At 33.9% G+C, this 20,219-nt stretch overlaps 1 protein-coding gene across 13 annotated transcripts in view; it reads right to left on the reverse strand.

The window, feature by feature from the left end:
• R3HDM1 (R3H domain containing 1) overlaps positions 1-19,288 on the reverse strand; it is a 92,601-nt gene extending 73,313 nt beyond the window's left edge. For 7 of the 13 annotated variants that reach the window (XM_072613219.1, XM_072613217.1, XM_072613213.1 and 4 more), the window contains exons 1-4: positions 19,173-19,288; positions 15,406-15,616; positions 3,434-3,475; positions 2,840-2,932 (exon numbers count right to left, since the gene is read on the reverse strand). In XM_072613219.1, the coding sequence (XP_072469320.1) occupies positions 2,840-2,932; positions 3,434-3,475; positions 15,406-15,576 (306 nt within the window). In that variant the 5' untranslated portion in view covers positions 15,577-15,616; positions 19,173-19,288. Of the gene's footprint in view, positions 1-2,839; positions 2,933-3,433; positions 3,476-15,405; positions 15,617-19,172 lie in introns of those variants that run through there. The other 6 variants (XM_072613224.1, XM_072613221.1, XM_072613222.1 and 3 more) reach the window with 3 other exon arrangements.
• Between the last annotated feature and the right edge of the window lie 931 nt (positions 19,289-20,219).

The raw sequence follows: 20,219 nt of genomic DNA on the forward strand, positions 1-20,219 counted from the left end.
CACACATTACCAGTTGTATTGATCCCAAACAAAACATAAACTCTCAGTGCTGTAGGTCAGTGGTGTCAATATTTTTGCGTGGGAGAATGAGTGTCAAAATCAGAGGGGCCACTAATCTCTATATAAGGATCTCTACATATGCATACTGAGAAAACCACATATTAACCTTATCTATGTTTTATTTTTTTAAAATTTGTTACATATTTTCCAATTAAATTTTAATCTGATTCAGGCCACGGTAGGGAAAACTATAAGCCACCACATGCTGCAAGTCACATGTTTGGTACTTTAGCTTTGGGCAACACTTTAAGACCATAAATTGCAGAATAATTTCAGATCTGCACTGGTAGAGAGAGAGTCCTTGCTGGGAGCTGCCTACAGCAACAAAACCAAAGACTAAGAAAATAAAGGGCTCCTTTAAAAACAGTTCTTATAAAGGTTTAGAGGGTGACCTCCATTGCTCAGCCAAAGAATACAAATGTCTTTTCCCCTTCTTTCTAAATTAAATGTTCACTTCCTCCTGCCCTTTATGAAACCTTGCCTGTATCTTCCTGCCAGTCATTTTAAGAAGGTATCAAATCCTTATTTATTGTGCAAAGACTGAGCCCAATGTGGTTTTTCACCCATTTTTATGCTTATATTTGTGTTCACATATATTTTACTTCTTGGTTATCTTCTCTCCTTCACTGGATGTTAAGGTTCTTTGGTTCTTTTAGTCCTGTACAATTCAACACTGGACCTAGATTATAGGCTTCTAATTTAGGAGCGAGATCTCTACAGATTGTGACTGATTTAGCACAGGCAGTATCTGGAAAACTCTTATTACTGAGTAACAGCCAGATACAAAATTAATGCAAGTATGGAATAAAGTCTAAGAACAATTAATAGTTTTCAAGCTAATCCTTAGCTATAAGTGCTACTACAGAGAGTAATCAAAATAAAGAGAAAGTTCCTAAATTTCATTTTGTGTGATAATCTTAATTCCACCCTGCCTGAAACTTTAAAAAAATTAGATCTACTAATAGAAAAAAAGTAATTCAATTTCTCTTTCCCAGGAGGAGGTACCAACCAAGGAGTAAAAAGGAAATTATAGGAAAGAAGAGAAAAAAAAATCTTAGGCAATTCACAAAATATATCCTCACCTGTTTGGGGGTGGTGGTACTACAGTTGCCAGCTATGGTTTCCATGGGGAAGAGAAAGTATAAGAGGAACAAAATAACCTTAAGTGGTGATTAGCCAGGTAGAGTTTGAAACTGACTAATAAATTTCCATTGGTTTGTTGGGAAGTCTTAAGGTAAAGAATTCAAACTGATCTGCAAATCCCAGGAAAACTAAAATTTTGGAATTATGATCAATATCTTTGTGCTGGATGGCCCTACCTTAGATAAACCTATATCATGTCTTTGGCTTATTCAGCATTATAACCTCAGCAACTCATATTTTAAAGAAGGATTAAAATGTAAAGCTACATTATGAGACTTGTGCATTTTACTCTATAGCTGCAATTAGTTTAAAAGGTCTAGGAAAGGAAATTCTATGTCTCATTCAAGAATTTTCACTGGTAAAATGACAATATTTGATTTTAGATAAAATAACCTCTCCTTTTCATTTTAAAATTTTACATCATTATAACAAGCATATTCCATAACCATACGAAAATATCTAGAGCAGTTAAGCCAAACTCAAATAGAAATGGGCTGTTTGTTGACTTAGAAAACCACAACTAAACATAAATCTTTGTTGTACTGTATCTTTATTTGTTTTGTTTAACATCTCCCAATTACATTTTAATGTGGTTTGGGCAGCATGGGGAGTCATATCTCCATGCAGCTGCGATTTTGACACGTTTGATCTAGGGAACTTACAATTTCGCAGTTGCAATTATGACTTCATTTGGAAAAGAAAGAATTCAATTACTATTCAGGATAGCTAAGGAAAGTTGTCAGAAATTTTAGCTCAAATCACCAACATATCTAATTTAGCCTCAGACCAACAATAGGTTTTTAGCTAAGTAGTTTTTTACTCACGAGTAGATGGATATGTGGTTTACTGAAAAAGAGAATGAATCAACATACTTTCATGAAGAAATCAAAGTCATTTGAAATTGACAGTGAACCTGTCAGGAGATTTGGAAAATAGAATAAAATACTTAAAGAATGGATTGTTTAATTTTCATGAGTTCTGTATTTTATTTTACAGGAAGAAAAAGGTAAAGAACTTTGTATAGCACAATTGGAAAAAAATAACAAAAAGTCAAACCCACATTATTATAAAAATTGCCTTGAAAAATGCAATTTGCCCACTCAGTGGAAGTGGGTGTGGGGAGAGAGAAGAAGTATTAGTGGTGGGTGATTAAATGATTTAGGGTAGACAAACGGCAAAGGAATCTGAGCTCTTTTGATCAGTCTTCATACACTTTCTGGAAAAGTGGTGGGACTTTTTTTTTTTTTTTAAAGAAAAGGAAGGAGAGTAAATTTTTGGTGCCTATAGACACTAAACGACTTTTAAAAGGCCAAAGCAAAAACAACAAAAAATTAAGAATGATTGTTAACTAAAGCTATATAGCTGAAATGTCTATTTAATGTTTTAAAAGTATTTTCATAGCAGTTTACAATACTTAAAATCACAATTATGCCTCATACGAATTTTTCCTGAAACACTTTGACCTTCAAGACAACACAAATTTTTTTCAAATTTCACCAACATTCCATGGTAAAAATATCAATTTGGCCTCTCAGTTAAAAACAAGATAAGACAAAAAACTGTCCTTAGCTTTTCAAAAAGCATTCTCCAGGGAATACATGATTTCTACCATGTCTTCAAATTATAATAATTTTACCTGGTTATCATCCTGTGATATCTCCGCTGTGGGAGGTGGTGGAGATTCTTCACACACTGCAAGGCTCCGAACTAGCTTTAACTTTGAACTTGACTAAAGAGAAGTATTTATAATTAACACTGTATTTCACAAAACTAGGGCATATCCAAAACCCCCTAAAGAGGGTTTTTTGTATTTCTTTATCAATAGCTTCTGCCAAATATAAAAGTAGATGAAATGTACACAAAGTTAAATGTATAATTAAGCACCACTAATCCCTTTGTTAAAAGGGAAAACAAGCAGTTGAAGCTTTGAAAATCACACAGCAGCAGCAACGGGTGTAATTCTAATTTTTTAAAAAGCTAACAAAACCCAAAGAATGGTAGGAAGCTACTTTCTCTTGCTATGGATAAAAAGCCATCAAAAGTATAAAAGCAAACGCACAAAAGCAGACAACTAGGCAAGACAAAAACCCCAAATAAAACAAAATAAGCTTTCTGCCAAAAAACAAAATATGGCAAAACTAAGTTTAATGTAGTTATTTTATGAAAACAAGAATCATCAAGCATGAAGGAAGGCCCTTGACATGCCAGCACACCCAAGTATTTACTATACCTTTGACCTTTTTCCTGTCTGTCCAAACGACTGCACTGGCCGCTGAATATTGGGTATAAGAGAGGTTTGTATTAAATTTTACAGTGAAATAGGTGGAAGTTATTAAATATACAAGTTACTATAGAAGAACTAACCATATGTAAAGAAGAGCAAAGGAGAAAACCTAATACTATCAGTCTAATGTTGATTTTTCCTATCAGGTGTAATTTTTGCAAAAGTTCACATTCCCATCCAAAATCAGCATTTTCTACTAGTCAGTAAATGGTCACATATCAAAGTTTCAGAAACATGTTATATATTCTAAATCAAAAGTAACTTTTCAAAGATAACACAATAAAAGATTTTGTTTATATTTTTCATCATGTAAAATTTGGTTAAATTCTCTAAAAAAAAAAATCGAGGGATTTTAAATAATAGCATATACGTACCCATGTAGGAACAAAAATGGAAAGCCAAGAGTGGGCAGTTTCCAGCCTCCAGACTGTGGAGGTGAGTTCTGTGAAACTGCCTGTAGTACGACACTAATTCACCAGTGATGAACGTTTTTCATAGGGTGGAGTTTTTAAACTGAGGCAGTGACAAGCACAGGGCAGGATGCCTGTCCTTCCTTTTATTATGACCAACTGCCAAAAGTGGCCTTTACTTTGAATCACATAATTAGAAACCCCAACAGCAGGGTTTTCCTAAGTATACTCTGTCTATGGACTACTTACATTTGCATTGAAAACTACTGCTGGGATTTGGAAATACTGGTCTTGAACTTACACAGACTGGGGGCTAAGAGTTTAGCAGAGAAACTTCTGAGCAAATTGGAAAAAATAAATTACAATAATTATTTCACATGTGTCCTTTGAAATAGTAAAAAGAAAAGTCACTAGTATCATTTTTTAAGGCAGTTCCTATTCCTACCAAATGAAACAGTGTGGGGAACATTATTTTCAAGGAATAATTCTATGACTACACTAAGTTTCAGCTTGGGAAACAAATTGCAGGGCTAGTGGTTTAGAGTGAAAAACAAACAAAACAAAAACCACACAGGATTCAACTGCCAGCTCTTGCAGTGAGATTAAAAAAGGAGAATATTCTGAAATCAAGACCCAAACTTGCAAAATCTGGGAACAAATACTGTACAAAAGCACACAAAATGCCAAGATAAAAGCAATGAAGTGTGGATTAAAGTATTGTTAACCCTTAAGGATGGGTGAGGTAGTATGTTGTAGATAAACAAAACTAGTTTTGATATCGTAAGACTTTTAAGTCTGAGTGCCCGGTCAAGGGTATGAAGCCTACTTTGAGTCTTAGTTTCATCATCTGTAATATGGCATAATACTTGCATTACCACTATCAACCTCACCAGCCCACTGTAAGGAAAGTGCTTTCTAAATCTTAATGTGTCATGACTTATTATTAATAGGATAATGCTCCACTATTTTACTCTAAAACACAAATAACAATAAACCTCCTTTTGTCAAAATAGTCACATCATTAAATTCATTGTTCAATTAAGAACTGAAATTTATTCCTTAATAATGCTCTTCATTCAGGGAAACCAAACTATATCAAAAACTCTAAGTCATTACCAAATTATCCCAGTTTACTTTAGAATAGACTTTCAAGCTGCTCCACTGACATCAAAGGTAGTTTATTTAAAAAATAAATTATATTAAGTGACTTTAAATAAATGCACATAGGCATACATACAGCATGTGTGCATAGCAACGCTGCCAAGAAACTGCTTCTGTATCAGTTACATTTAGTACCTTCACCCACTCTTCTTATCCTCCCCTTTAATTTGTACAAAGAAGATTACTAATTGTTTGGAAATAACACTTGTATCTAATATTAGAAGAAAATGGAGGTAGAAAATTGATACCTCAGGGTCAGGGTTTAAAAGAATAACATTTTTTTTAAAAAAAGGATATGCTGCTGCTAGGAAAAGACACATTATGATTAATGTGCTTATCTGAGCCTCAAAGGAATAAAAAAAGTCAAGAGAATAGATAGGTCTGTACTTTGAACATAGAAAGGGAAGTAGAGAGAAAAGAAGATCTGTCATTATTTTTACTATTTAAACAGATATAAAACAGACAGCTGGTATGGAAACCATAAACTTAAAGAGGGTTGTGCATCCACAAAAACTACTGGATATATACTTGCTGAAAAGACTTGTACTGACACAAGAAAATATGCAACAAAACAGACTGCACCAATGTATATAAAAGCATAGTAAACTAGCTTGCCTTGGTTTAGATAAATGACTTTTGTTTCATCTTCGTCTTGGTTATGGATTCACAAGCCAGGCTGTTGCTAAAATTATGAACCTCCTCCATTTCATATCATACTCTGCAGCACAATTTTAGTGCCCACTTTAACTTTAAAATTTAATTTCACCATTTTAGGGAACAGATGCTTTTCCAAAACAATGAGGTAAAACTTATACTTTTTAGGTAATATACTGTGTTTCATGTTGTGGTATGAGTAAAGTAAATAAACAAAATGAAAGTACAAAATATCCTATATTAGACTTTAATTTGAGAATGATGTCACAAATTGTTCACAGTTACAGGCTAGAGGACAGAAGAATAAGTGTCAGTAAGAAATTGTTGGAGTGCAATCAGTCTAGCTAGCATTAATTAAGCAATGATTATATGAAACTCACTGTACCAAGTGCTGAAGTCTGGGCTAAGTATATGAAAACAATCTACAGGAAACAACAAAGAAATTATATCTTAATTTATTGTTGTACACTTCAAAATAAGGGTAAAGAGATAAAAAGATATGGTATAAAAATTATAAATTTAAAATCTAATAAAAATCTTGTTCTATTAAAGGATTTAAGCCAACACACCAAATACATTTCAAGTTGAATTTTAGATTATCAAGGTAGGAGGATCCTGGACTGTTTGCTGCCCCTTCGTGGGCAGAGTGGCTTTTGAGTCACAGCAACAGATCATGAAATGAGTTTGTATTGGTGGGTATAAGAATATAAGTAAGAAGTACTCAGGACAGAACCATTAACCAAGAAACACTAATCAATTAAACAACTGAGGGTCCAGGAATCAAAAACATTCAACTAGGCTGGGATGTATTCTTTAGGGTTAGCAAGTGGTTGTCTATGTGGTGTTTATAGAGATCATCATGAATTTCTGATTTTTCGCTTATCTGGTCTAAAAGGAGTTTCACTTTAAGTATTGCCTGGTGTTTTTCCATGGTAGTGTATTACCCCAGGGATCTAGTCCTTGTGATGCTCATTATTTTTCATCAATGATATGGATGAAATCATAGGTGGCATGCTTCTAAAATCTGTAGATGACACACAGCTGGCAGGAATATGATGGATGACAAAATTAGAACAAAAAAACCTTGGCAGGTTAGAATGACAGGTTGATTGTTTAAAAAAATGTAAATAGGCATAAGTTCAAAATTCTATACTTCTATACTTAGGTTAAAAAAAACCAACCTTTTAAAATAGAGAAGGCACACATGATCTCTGAGTTGTAGTTCTTTGTTTGGTAGTGATCAGCAGCCTGTTTTTGCAAAGTCATTCACAGATCCACCTATCTCTAGTTCCAGGCAGAAATTATAGATTTTGTGGGTTGTGAAAGCAGGGAGTAAACATTAGTGAAAATCAAAATCAGGGAATGTACTTTATCTGAAAGTATGGCGCTAAAGGCTGGCAAAACTTCAGGCAAACAAAATCATTCCAAGGGATTTAAGGAAGGAAAACAGAAAGAAAAATGGAATGATATGTACAAATTATTAAAACAAACCTTTATTGCCCCATCAAATAAAGTGGAATCACTCTTGAACTTGCTTATAAAGTATATAGAAATAGCAATAAAGAGAACAAAGATGAAAAAAGCAGATGGATTGGACTAAATGCAAATGTTCTATGCTAGAGGTAAACAATTTTGGATCAATATAGAAGGAAGGAAAAGATAATAAAAGCACAGGGAAAAATCTTAAACCTTATTAATACAGAAAAAGGGGAATGAGAGAACATTGATTAACTACTGACCTATGTGTCTAGACTTTAGTCTCTAAAGAATCTTTAATGGTTCTCTATATGCAAATTGAGGACATCTAGAACATTATTTATTAGTAGAGAACAAGAAAACTTTCAATAAGTGATATTTAATGATTCATCACATTTCACAAGTGATTTACTATTTTACATATGATAGAAGAATGTAGAGAACAGAATCTCTTTGTGATTATATTGCTTGTTGACAACGAAAAAGCATCTGATTTGGTAGAGCAATAAGCCACCTGAGAAGCTCTTATCCAATAGTGTCACATGAAAAAATGCTATAAAATCACTGCTGCTTAGAGAAATGTAAATTAAAACAAATCTGAGGTACCTCAGACCTATCAGATTGTTTAAGGTGACAGAAAAAGGAAAATGACAAATGTTGGAGAGGAAGTGGGAAAATAGGTGCACTAACGTATTGCTAGTGGAGCTGTAAACTAGTCCAATTTTTCTGGAGAACAATTTGCAACTATGCCCAAAGGGTTATAAAAGTGTACATTATCTTCTGACTCAGAAATACAATCCCTATGTTTGTACCCGAAAGAGATCAAAGAAAAAGGAAAAATACCCAAATGTACACAAATATTTATAGCAACTCTTTTTGTGGTGGCAAAGAACTGGAAATGGCCATCAATTGGGGAATGGCTGAATAAGTTATGGCATATGATTGTAAATGAATACTGCTGTGCTATAACAAATGATGAAGGGGATGGTTTCAGGAAAACCCTGAAAGACTACATGAACTGATACAAAGTGAAGTGAGGGGAACCAGGAGAAAAATGAACAAAGTAATAATGTAAACAATAACCAACTATGAAAGACTTAGCAACTCTGATCAATACAATAATGCATGATAATATCAAAGAACTAATGATGAAAAATGTTATCTACTTCCATATAGAGAACCAATGGTTTCTGAGTACAGATTGAAGCATATTTTTTCTCTTTTCTTTTTCTTCATAGCTCATGTGGAAATATATTTTACAAGATTTCATGTGTACTTGGTATCATATTTTTTGACTTTTCAATGGGTGAGGGAGGGAGTGAAGAGAAGGTGAAAATTTAGAACTGAAAACAAAAATTAAAATTTTAAATTTAAAAGTGTCTCCTCTTCATTCATCAAAACCATTTATGATTCTTTAGAAGAAGAGAAACAACCTTCTTCAGTCATTAACATCAAGTAAGGCATAAAACATGGAGATGGAAGGGTTTTTGCTACTGTGAAGAAGATTCAGCACAGAGTTCAAACTAAAGAGGGATTATTTGTGGCTGGTGGGCTCTTCAGATAACTTCTGTTGTAGGATGTCTATGTGCTTATTACTTCAAGCCTCAGAACATTCTTAAACAACTTATAGATAGAAAGACAGTATAGATGGACAGCAAGTTGGTCCCAGAATTAAGAAGGATATTTTAATTGGAATGGTTATGAATAGTGTTATCCAGAAATGTAAAATAAATTGTGATGTGGACTTGGACATAAATGTATATGGAAAAGGGGCATGGAGGAAGAAAATATTATGGAGTAACAAACAATTATTTTCCATGACTTCTAGGTGATCCAGAACAGGAAAGATGTGGGTCATTTTTGTGAGACCCATTATGACTGAGTCCCAGACTTAGCGTGGGGACAGATCCTCAATAAGATATAGACCTTCTGCTGTCCAACGTCATGATGATAAAGGCAATATTTGCAAAGAGCTCATGGATTTCTTAACTGTATCTTCACAATTAGTAGAGGCTTTTTGCACATTCCCCTGCATTGTCTAATTATGCCAGAGGAAATGCTGGGTGACCAAATAAAAGATCTTCTACATTCTTTGGTGTCCTGTCCAAACTCTGGTCTGGGCTTCCTCTGGAGACATATAAACACACACATCTCTTTCCTTTTGCAAAAGTTGGGGACTGTGGTTGTGGAACCAATGTTGCATATACAGTTAGACTTGGCTAATGGGTTGGTTAGTTTTGCAGAACAGATTTCTTTTCTACTATTCCTTTTATTCTTTATTACAATCAATGGCTTTCTGGAGAGAGGAGAGATGATCATATATGGAAAATAAGGGTGACATAAAAATGAAAGATACCAACCAACATTTTTAAAAGAAAATTTTAAAGCTGAATAAAATTAAGAGTCTTAAAGAGGTAGACAAGGATAAGTCTTTTATTATGTGTCAACTCTCCAATCTACATCCTTATTAAGAGATTTCTATTCATAAATGAAGGGCAATCTCTAGGAGAGTATTAGTACTGAACATGCAGGATTTCATAATGGCTATTCAACAATGGACAACTTTTTCACCATTCCACAAATGATTGAAATGAAGCTGATTTCAAATCCTGCCTCAGCAATCTCTAAGAGCTATATAACCCTAAGCAAAGTCACCTAACCCCTCTCAGACTTAGTTTCCTCAAACAGGGATAATAATAGCACCTACCTCACAGGGTTGTTGTGAGGATGAAATGAGATAATATGTGCAAACCTTAAAGTGCTATATAAATATTAGCTATTACAATTACCATTATTATACAATTAATAAAACATAATTACTATAACTATTATAATTATTAGCTATTACACTAATAATAATAATTAGGATAATTATTCTATTATTAGAATCAGTAACAGACTAGGAAAAGAACAAAATGACAAGTTCTAAAAATATGGTCAGAAACGTTAGCTAGTTAGTTGCTAGAAACATGAAATTTAGTAGATTTGGGTTGGGTTCAGTAGATCTTAGTAATGGAAAATATGCCACACACAGTTGGCCTTTTCAAGTCTGTTTTTACACATACAGAACTGATCCACAAGTAAGTATGAGGTATGACTGATATCAAACAGGAGACCTGGAAAAATCTTACCTGTCTACCTGTGAAATTACTTCAAAATAAATACAATTTTTAAAAGATCTCAGACTCTGATAATGTCTCTAATTACAATGTTATCCTATCTATCCCACTGTTTTCATTCATGGGAACTATTCTACTTTTACTATAACTTTCAGGTCCTTTATCTGTCCCAATTTCTCCCACTGCTTACCTGACTTCACTTGCCTCTCCTAATCAGGCAGGACCCCATGGTAAACCATTACATGTATGTGCTACCTTTAATTTGAAAGAAGTTCATGACTATCATATGAAGTAGATTTCAATGCTTCCACAAGGTGTTCTCCTGTGATTCTTGTCTATATTTTATTGCATAACTTTCACTAGATTTATTAAATATATAGGAATCCTTTCTTCCCTCCTTTTCTTCTTTCTGTATATTGGGGGTCCCAATGTACCACTCAAATTGTCCACTTAGTATCCTTTATTCTTGTTAGATGACTACCCCAACCTTCTTTCTAGACAACCAAATTCTTGATAATGTCTTTTATATCACTTCTTACGTGTAAATCACTGTTGGTAACACGTAGATCATGGTGCTCCAGGATTTTGAATCATCACTGAGAAACTGGTTTTAAGGAGATGAGTTTTAGTAGGAATGGGCAGTTTGGGATCTTTGAAACTACTGCACAATTTCCCATGTGCAGCCCAACTCATGTTCTTCCTCTGGCTCAATTCTATACTCTAGGACACACTCAAAGATATTGAATGTTTTTGGGCAATGGAGTTTATGTGATATCTATTTCTTTATATATGTGCAAAGTCACACAGAGTAATAATTATCCAAGGTGAGATTTGAGCTCAGGTCTTCTCATCCTAAAGTCAGTGTTCTCTTTTTACTATAGTAGGACTTGAACTAATTTACCTCTCTGCCAAGCCCAACCTCCTAGATCTCAATTAAAAATAGGACTTGTTAGTCAAATAAGATAGTGAATGTGTTTAAATTTATGTTTATGTAGCATGCAAATTATCTAAATACCTATTTTAGAGAAATTAAGCCCAGCTCTCAAGAAAGTAAAAAACAAAACAAACAAACAAAAAAACTAACTCCCTGTTAATTCATCAATCTCTTTAAAAGTTTATGGACAAAATATCAAGAAAAACTAAAAAAGAAAATCAAAAAGAGACATTACTCTTTTTTTTCTTTTCTTTGAAAGAAAAAGGAGGTAGGCAACACTTTTGAAGAATTATTTATAAACAATGATGTCAACTGGGTGTTACTGCTCTTTTCAGATGATTTTTTATGTCTGCAAAGTTTTCTTTAGATGACACATAAAAAGTGCTTTGCAAACTGTAAAAAGTTATATAAATGTTACTTGCTGCTGCTGCTACTACTACTATCAGCTATTCTCATCTGATGGAATTACTTCTGATGTAAACTTTAAAAAAATTATTGATTTCTTTTATACTTATGTCACCGTTATTTCCAAATATATTCCTTTCCCATTTTTTTAATGACAAAGGGAAAAAATATAAAAAGCAGTTTATCAAAATCAATACATTAATCAAGTCTGACAGGATATTATATTATACACACTCATAGTTCTCCTACTTCTACCATGACTCAAGAAAGGTGAGCTTTTCTATTCTTTCTTTAGGACCAAGCTTGGTCATTATACTTACACAGCATTCAGTTTTATTCATTTTTCTTCATTTACACTGTTTCCCTGGTTGTGCTTCTTTCATGTTAAATATGTTCATTTAAGTTTTCCTGTGCTTCTTTGTAGTTTTCATACCCAATATTTCTTATGGCACAATTACATTCATGGTACCACCACTGGTACCACCATTTGCTTAGCCATTCCCCAATTCAAGGGAATACATCATGTTTTCAATTCTCTTTTACCAAAAAGGAAAAAAAAAATACTACCATGAATATTTTGACTTATATGGAATCATTAATTTTTTAATCTTTGAATTCCATTGGGTAGCTGCCTAGCCACAGGATCTCTTAGTTAAAGGTATGGACATTTTAGTCACTTTCTTCCTAAAACAGCTGGGCCAATTCATGGCTCTACCAGTGCATCAATATGTCCATCTTTCCACAGCTCTTCCAACATTGATTATTCCCATATTTTTTCACCTTTGCCAATCTGCTAGGTGGGAGGGGGAACCTCAGCTGTTTTGATTATAAAGTGTTTCATAACAATCTTTCATGATGTAAACTTTTAACAAGCAAACAAATTACATTGTCTCTACTTCGATGACAAGAAAATGATATTTCTTAATTTAAAAATAGTAGTTTTATCAAATGAAATGCTCAAAGTATTATTTGGTAAGTTCTTGTTTAGAAACAGAAGAGCTTTTTTTTTTTAATTGTACATATATATTTCTTGCATGTGGCATCCCTCATTACTATCCCTTGTTACAGATTACCAGTGCCACTGCCATAATCAAACAATAGGAAAAAAATGAAAGGTAGATTTTCAACTAGAGATTTAGGGCTGGAATGAACTTTAGAGGCCAACTCCTTCTCTCTTAAACAGATAAGGAAAGTGAAGCTGATGTATTTTAAGAATAAGTAGAATAAAATGGACATACATGTTATTACTCAAGGTAAGGTTAAAAGTAGGTGTAACCAGTGTGGTATTTTAAAAAAATCCAACAGGTATGAAAATTAACATTACAATAATGACTCTGAGATACTCTTTCTGAATCACCAGAAGATTAAATTATATTTAGTTATGAACAAAATATGTTTTATTACATTTTAAATTTGCTATTTCATGAATGGTATCTAACTTAAGTCTTTATCTTTCCTACTCTATTTTATCTTTTAAAAACTAGGTTTTCTTTTTTTGTTATTATTTTTATATTGTCTAGGTTCCCCCTTATCTCTTCTGGATTTCCTTTCCAAAGCCATCCCTTTTAAGGATTTCTTTTAAAAAGAAGAGAAAAAAAAACAGGAAAACTAATACCACACTGAAAAAAATTTGACATTTATATGCAATGTACCATAGGCATGGACCTCCTAATTCTGCAAAGAATTCAGGAAAAGTTATCTTTTGCTATCTCTGGTTTGTGGCCAAGCTTGTTCTTTATACTTTTGCAAGATCCAGTTTCAATTGTTTTGTGGTGGTTCTTTCTCTTTATGTTATTGTAATCATTTATGTATGTAATGTTTTGCTGGTTCTGTTTGGTAAGTTTCTATTAAGCAGAATATTTCATTATCAGATTCCACATTTCCTAACTATGTAGGATAAGGCAACAAGCTTTATGTGATTTTGAGTTAATCAACACAAGAGGACTGGCCCTGTTTATAATCAAAATTATAATTTTTTGAGCTAAAATTTTGCTTCATCTACTACAGCATTTATCAGGATAAGATAAAAACAAAAATACCCCATTAAATATATTCACCCACAAAACAGTTCAAAGATCTTAAGTGAAGGGTAAGTGTGTCATAAACTTATAGGGTCATATTTGCTTTATATGAACTTAACCATATATCAAATTGTTATTTCATATAAACTCAGTGAAAAAAGTAAATAAACTACAAAAAAAACCTAATCACATCAATTATATCTATAGTACTCTTCCAAAGCACCATCTTTACACATGTCTATATTAAAGTCAATAATTCCATTTTTAGCAGCTATCTTGTTCAAATATAACAAATAATTATATGTAGCAATTAAGAATGCTATGCACAGCTCATTAAAAGTTTTTCTTTTGGACATGGATGCCTACAGAATCTCACTCTTTGCAACTTTTTCTATGTGACATCACTTATGAGAAAACCAAGTCCTAAGATGGGGGATGAGAAGTTGTACAGGTTGACTCCCCCTTGCCCTATACTTTACCAATGGATTATGCTATTGAGGTACTAGTAGGGTTCTGACCATTTTTCAAGGGCTGCACAATGCTAAAAAATAAACATTTGGTTATGCTTGTAAGGATAGAGTAAAATTTCAAATCCATTTCTTTCATTTCTTCTATTGCAAAGAAAATGAAGCAAAGTTTCACGGTTGATTTAGGTTTTCTTGATTTGAGTCCATCAAGATAAACCCAAATCCCTGTAATTAATGTAGTATTAATTGTGCTAGAGTTCACAATTTGCTTAATAAATGACGATAGCTAAGTAGGAAGTTTTTGTCACTTTTCTATTTCAAAAACTTGATTTTGAACACATACATTACAAAAGAACTAGGACCTGCTCTGAGGAAGAAAAGTCTCAACAATCTAAAAAGAAATGTCTCTCTTTAACTTCCTAGAAAACTCTTACTTGAATATAACTAATCACTAAGGTTATATATAAATGCTATTGACATATTTTGTTGCTGATTAAAAATGTAAAAACATACATACTTTTAAACAAAGCTACAATTCAGGTATGGTGTTGTCCAATGGTGGTTATCAGTTTGCCACAGACTCTACATTCAACCTGAAAAGGACATTCTTACACTTCTTGATATACCTCTTTGCTAAAATGGCTAAACTTAAATAAACAGCATTTTTAAAAGTGATATTTTAGAGAAACTTAAAAAACCCAGACTGCCCAAGGTACAATTTACTACAATTTCCCATCTATCACAATGCATCCTTTTTCCATATATCCTGAATATTAGCTTCAAATCAGAAGTTCTTTCTGGTAGCCTCTCTTCAACCTTGAGGTAAGCTCAGGGTGTCAAGAATTCCTGGCTAGCTATCTATGTTTCACCAGCAGTTATGATATTTCTTTTTTAACCAGAGGTGATTTAATTCAGGATAGGAAAGTCCAATTAAGTAAAGAGGTGACTTGGGCTGCCTTTTCAACCTTTTTATTCTCAGAGAACTCAGGTTAAATAAATGCTAAGTCTTCAGAAACTAGATGCTCTGAGACTCTGATAAGAAACTCTTATTCTATTTTTTTAAATGACCAAAAATTTTGTATATATATATAATGTATGATACAACTGTAATAAAGAGCTAGCATGTTCATACCAGATGGCTGGCATGGTCAGCAGCAAACACTGAAGGGACACACCAGAGTTTTAAACGATGAATATTATATTTTGCATGAAAAGAAACAAAAACATTCACTGAACACAACATTTGATGCCAATGGGAAAATCCTTCTTACCTGTAAATCAATTTTGCTGTCAATACAACGTTCATTCTTTTCTGCTGAAGTCTTCTCACAGTTTTCTGATTTGATAAGATTTTCTACTCTGGCTGTGTCTTTCATTTCTGCCTCCAAACCCTTCATTGTATCAGTTCCATCTTTTACAGTGACAGTATCAGACATCCTCATTAGAGAAGGTTATTTTAGAATCCTACAGGAAACTCGAAGCCTTTGAAGGAGGAAGAAATATATGATTTTTTTTTAATTCCTTAAGATGGAAATATTCCTCCAATTTAAACAGTATCAGAATAGCATATGTGTAATATGAACTAATCAGGAAATATTTGTCTCTAAAAAGATTATTAGAATAATTCATGCCTAGAATAAATCCTTTTCTCCCATTCTAGTTTTCATGGAGATTTTTATGATTTGGAATTTGCTTCATTAATTTTTATTTCCCTTTTAGCACCTTTACCTGAGGGAAAAGTACTGAAAGACAAGGCTGCAACACTCCACATTAAAAAAAAACCCCTAATAAATTTGGGCAAGTAACTTTAGTCAAGGAAATAAATGCCACAAAATTTCTATCCAAACTATGTAACAGATGTCAAGAAGCAGGTTTCACTGAAGAATCAAGACAGGGACATCCTACGATATCATTAGTAGAAATGCACAGAGAAGCAAAATAGCAGCCCTCTACTCCTCTTTTCCCACAGTTGTGAAGATTCTGCAGCAGCTATCAAATGGTGGTCGTTCAATCATTTTAGTCATGTTTGACTTCGTGATCCCATTTTGGGGATATCTTGGTAAGGACACTGAAGTGGTTTGCCATTTCCTTCTCCAGCTCACTTTACAGAGGAGGAGCTGAGGCAAACAGGGTCTTGTCCGGGGTCACACAGATAGTAAGTGTCTGAGGCCAAATTTGAACTCAGGAAGATGAGTCTTCCTGACTTCAGGCCTGACACTATTCACTGCACCATCTAGCTTCCCTTATAAAATTTTACTTCAAACAAATCCTTCTAATAAACACCTAAGATATTAACAGCCCAGTGCTAGATTTTGGGATACAGACGAAGTTTAGCTAAGCTATGGTCACTGCCTTCATGGAGCTTACAGTTCAAATTGGGGAAATAATAAACACAAATAAGTGTTATGCATAATTATGCCTAAGTGGAGGACAGACACAGAAGCAAAGTATTGTTTGAGTTCTAGCGAGGCAAAGGCAACTGATAGAGCTAATGAGTAGGGAAAGCAGGAAAAGCTTCATGGAGGAAGTAACATTGGGCTGCAAAAAAGTTGGGCTGCAAAAGAACTGGAGAGTAGGAATTCAATATGGAGAGATTGGAAGTAAGACATCCTAATATCCACTGCATAGAGTTGGGAAGAGACTAGAGAACTAGAAAATCAGACAAGGAGCAGTGAAAAGCTGGAAAACTAGAGGAAGGGTTGTGGTAAATCTTAATTCAGAGGAAGAAGGAATATTTAGGTCAACAGTATGAAACGCTATGGTGATGTCACAGGAGAAGGACTTTTAAAAGGCCACTGAATTTGGTGATTTGGTAGTCAGTGGCAATTTTCAGGAAGGAGATGAAATTCAATGTTGGGGAAGAAAGCTAGATCTCAAGAGTCCGATCAGTCTGTCAAAAAGCATTTATCAAACACTTAAGATGTGCCAGACCCTGTGCTAAGCTCTAAGGATACAAAAGAGTAGCAAAATCAAGGTTTCTGCTCTCAAAGAATTTACATTTGAATTAGGAAAAAAGACAGGCTAATTATAACAGTAGCTGCTTTACAAATCTGATCTCATTTTATCCTCACCAGAGTCCTGAAGTCATGTATGTATGTACAAGATGTGTACTGTGTAAATGGAAGGTTATCTTAAGAGAAAGTCATTAAAGGGGTATTGAGGACAGGGACATAATGATCAATAAGAAAGGCCTTTTACAAAAGGTGGAATTTCAGTTGAGTCTCAAAGAAGGCAGAGGTGGAAGGTGCATTTCAGGCATATGAGACAGCCAGTGAAAGAGGACAGAGGTCAGAAGATAGCATGTCACATCTGAGGAAAAGCAAGAAGGCCAGTAGTATCAGACTGTAGAGAACACACAAGGGAATAAAGAGTAAGAAGACTGAAAAAGTGAGGAAGGGGAAAGGTTGTGAAAAATTTTAAATACCAGAGGATTTTTATATTTGGTCCTGGAGGTAATAGGAAGACTCTCAAGTTTACTGAATAGAGGGGAGAACTATGTTTTAGGAAGATTATTTTGGCAATTGAGTGGTAAATGGATTAGAGTAGAGGAAGACTTAAGGCAGCAAGACCAGTCCCAAAGGCTAATGGCAATTGTCCAGGCACAAGATGATGAAAGCTTGCACCAAGGTGGATGCTCTCAGAGGAGACATATTTGAACAAGGTTGTTAAAGTAGAAACGACAAATTTGGCAACGAATTGAACATATTGCAGAGACTGTGAGGGAGAAGTTGAGGATGACACCTAGGATGTGAGCCTGGGTGACTTTGGAGGATGGTATAACTTCCAAAAGTAATAAGGGAAGTTGGAAAGAGGAAAGGATTTTGGGAGAGAGTTAAATTCAGTTTTGGACATATTGAGTTTAAAATGTCTACTGAGTATCCAGTTTGAGATGGTTAATACAGGCAGTTGTATTTGTGAGACTGTAGGTCAGAAGAGAAATTGGAGCTAGAAAATAGATCTGCATAGAAATAACTGGATGCATGGGAGCTGAGAAGATCACCAAGTGAAATAGTATAGAAGCAGAAGGCCCAGGAAAGGGTTTCCCTAGACCACTACAGTTAATGTGTGAGCCCTGGATTAAAATACGGCAAAAGATACTGAGAAGAAATGCAACAAGTAGGAGAAAAATCAGGACAGAATAGTAACAAAAACACTTAGAGAAAGGAGAGCTATCAAGGACATCAATGGTAATAGAGCCATCAAGAAGGATAAAGACTAAAAAAAAGCCACTAAATTTGACAATCAAGAGTTCAATGGACAGGGAAAGAAAGTGGGAGAGTAAGAAAATAAATTTTGTTAATTAAAAAACAGTTACATTTAAAAATAAGATGTAACTGGTAATGTTGGAGAGAACAGTTTCAATTGAGTGAGTAATGTCAGAAGTTAGACTGCAGATGAATTAGAAAAGAGAGAGAGGTGAGGAGAGGAAACAGAGGTACCTAATATAGAAATCAGATGGTAGCAACCCCAAAGTTGAGGAAGTAGCAGGTCAGGCATATGAGGGAGTTTAGTATGGTGGTTGAGGATTATTAAAATGGTAGGTCCTAGGGTTATGGTTGGATATGAAAGCAAATTAAGTCTTCATTTAGTATTCAACTGTGAAAATCTTAAAAAAAATCAAGGGTGAATATGTTCTCCACAGAAATCTCAAAAATCCAAGATTGCCTTCCTTTGGAAAAAGAATCTGTCATATAGATGTTAATTTATGTTGAGAAATCCAAAAATTCATTTCTTTAACTCTGAGTAGCAAATCAAGAAGAAGTAGATTTTTAAAGTCTTAGGTACTCTAACTGAAAATCTGTCTTTCCTAAACTAACATTTTTTCTAGTTAACTGACCTACACTTGAAAATTATTTAAAAGACAAAAGTAAATGATACTGATGATGTAATGAAAGAGTGAAGTAAAAATTTTGCTTCAAAAAATATTTTGAAATCTTATTCCTGTCTTTAATATTTAGGGTTTAAAAACAGAAGTGGTAGATAACATTACATATTAAAATACACATTTTGGGGCTTTAAGGAGGTGAGATAGTATTACCTGATGTGTGCTATAGATTTGGGATTGTGGTCTTCCACAAAAATAAAAGAAAATAATCCAAGGTTCCTTTTCACAGTTGTCAGCCAGGATGTCAGTTGTATTGAACCATCTGGAATCTGGTAGGAGGAGTCCCATGTCCTTGTCAACAGTGTAGAGTCCTGGACTGAAATGGACTTTCTTGGATTATATATATCATCACTTCTAGTGGCCTAAAAAAAAAAAAAAAAAGCCAAAAGACCGTAGTTAAAAACTCACCATAATAGTTATCTACAGCAATATATCTATAGCAGTAGTTCTTAACCTTTTTGTATTGTGGATCTCTGACAGTCTGGTAATACTTATGGACCCTTTTTCTCAGAATAATGTTGTTAAATATATAATATGAAATATCTATGATTACAATGAAAACAAATCCTATTTAAATGCAATTATTAAAATATATTAAAAAAAAACCCAACAAGTTCACAGATGTCAGGTTAAGGACCCTTGATCTGAATGAAATGGAATAATTCAGAGTAATTTACAATTTTACCACTGTTTGACAGAGATCACAGAATTCTGTTTAAAATAATAAAGTATTCCTTATCATGAACTATGATTTCACTGAGAAAATTTCAAAACATTAGATAGGTTATAATATGCCACACAAAGTTGTTTAAAGAAAAAAGATCAACAGTACTTGTTAACTTTTGAGGACATACAATGAGTAGAATAACCATATTTTTAAGTGCCCACCTGAAAGCCAGTAACTAGAAGGTTAAAAAAAGGACCATAAAACCATAATGTTCAGGTTATAATGTTCAGTCACAATTCAACTAACATACATGCGACTAGCTATGCAGAATACTCTTTTCTAATTACCCCAAAGTCACTCTATAAGCCATGTTTTCAGGGAATCATCATTTTAGTCTTATTCAATATCAGTAGCTGGCTTGCAAACTGGCTACCAAAGAGTCTGTAATATTTCTATCTGCATTCTTTGGAGAACTTTTATGAGTGTGTGTATAAAGTCATGGGCAATCAAGCTGAAAAGCTTCCTAAACCACA

Source organism: Notamacropus eugenii, chromosome 5, assembly GCF_028372415.1.
Source record: "Notamacropus eugenii isolate mMacEug1 chromosome 5, mMacEug1.pri_v2, whole genome shotgun sequence".
NCBI lineage: Eukaryota > Metazoa > Chordata > Mammalia > Diprotodontia > Macropodidae > Notamacropus > Notamacropus eugenii.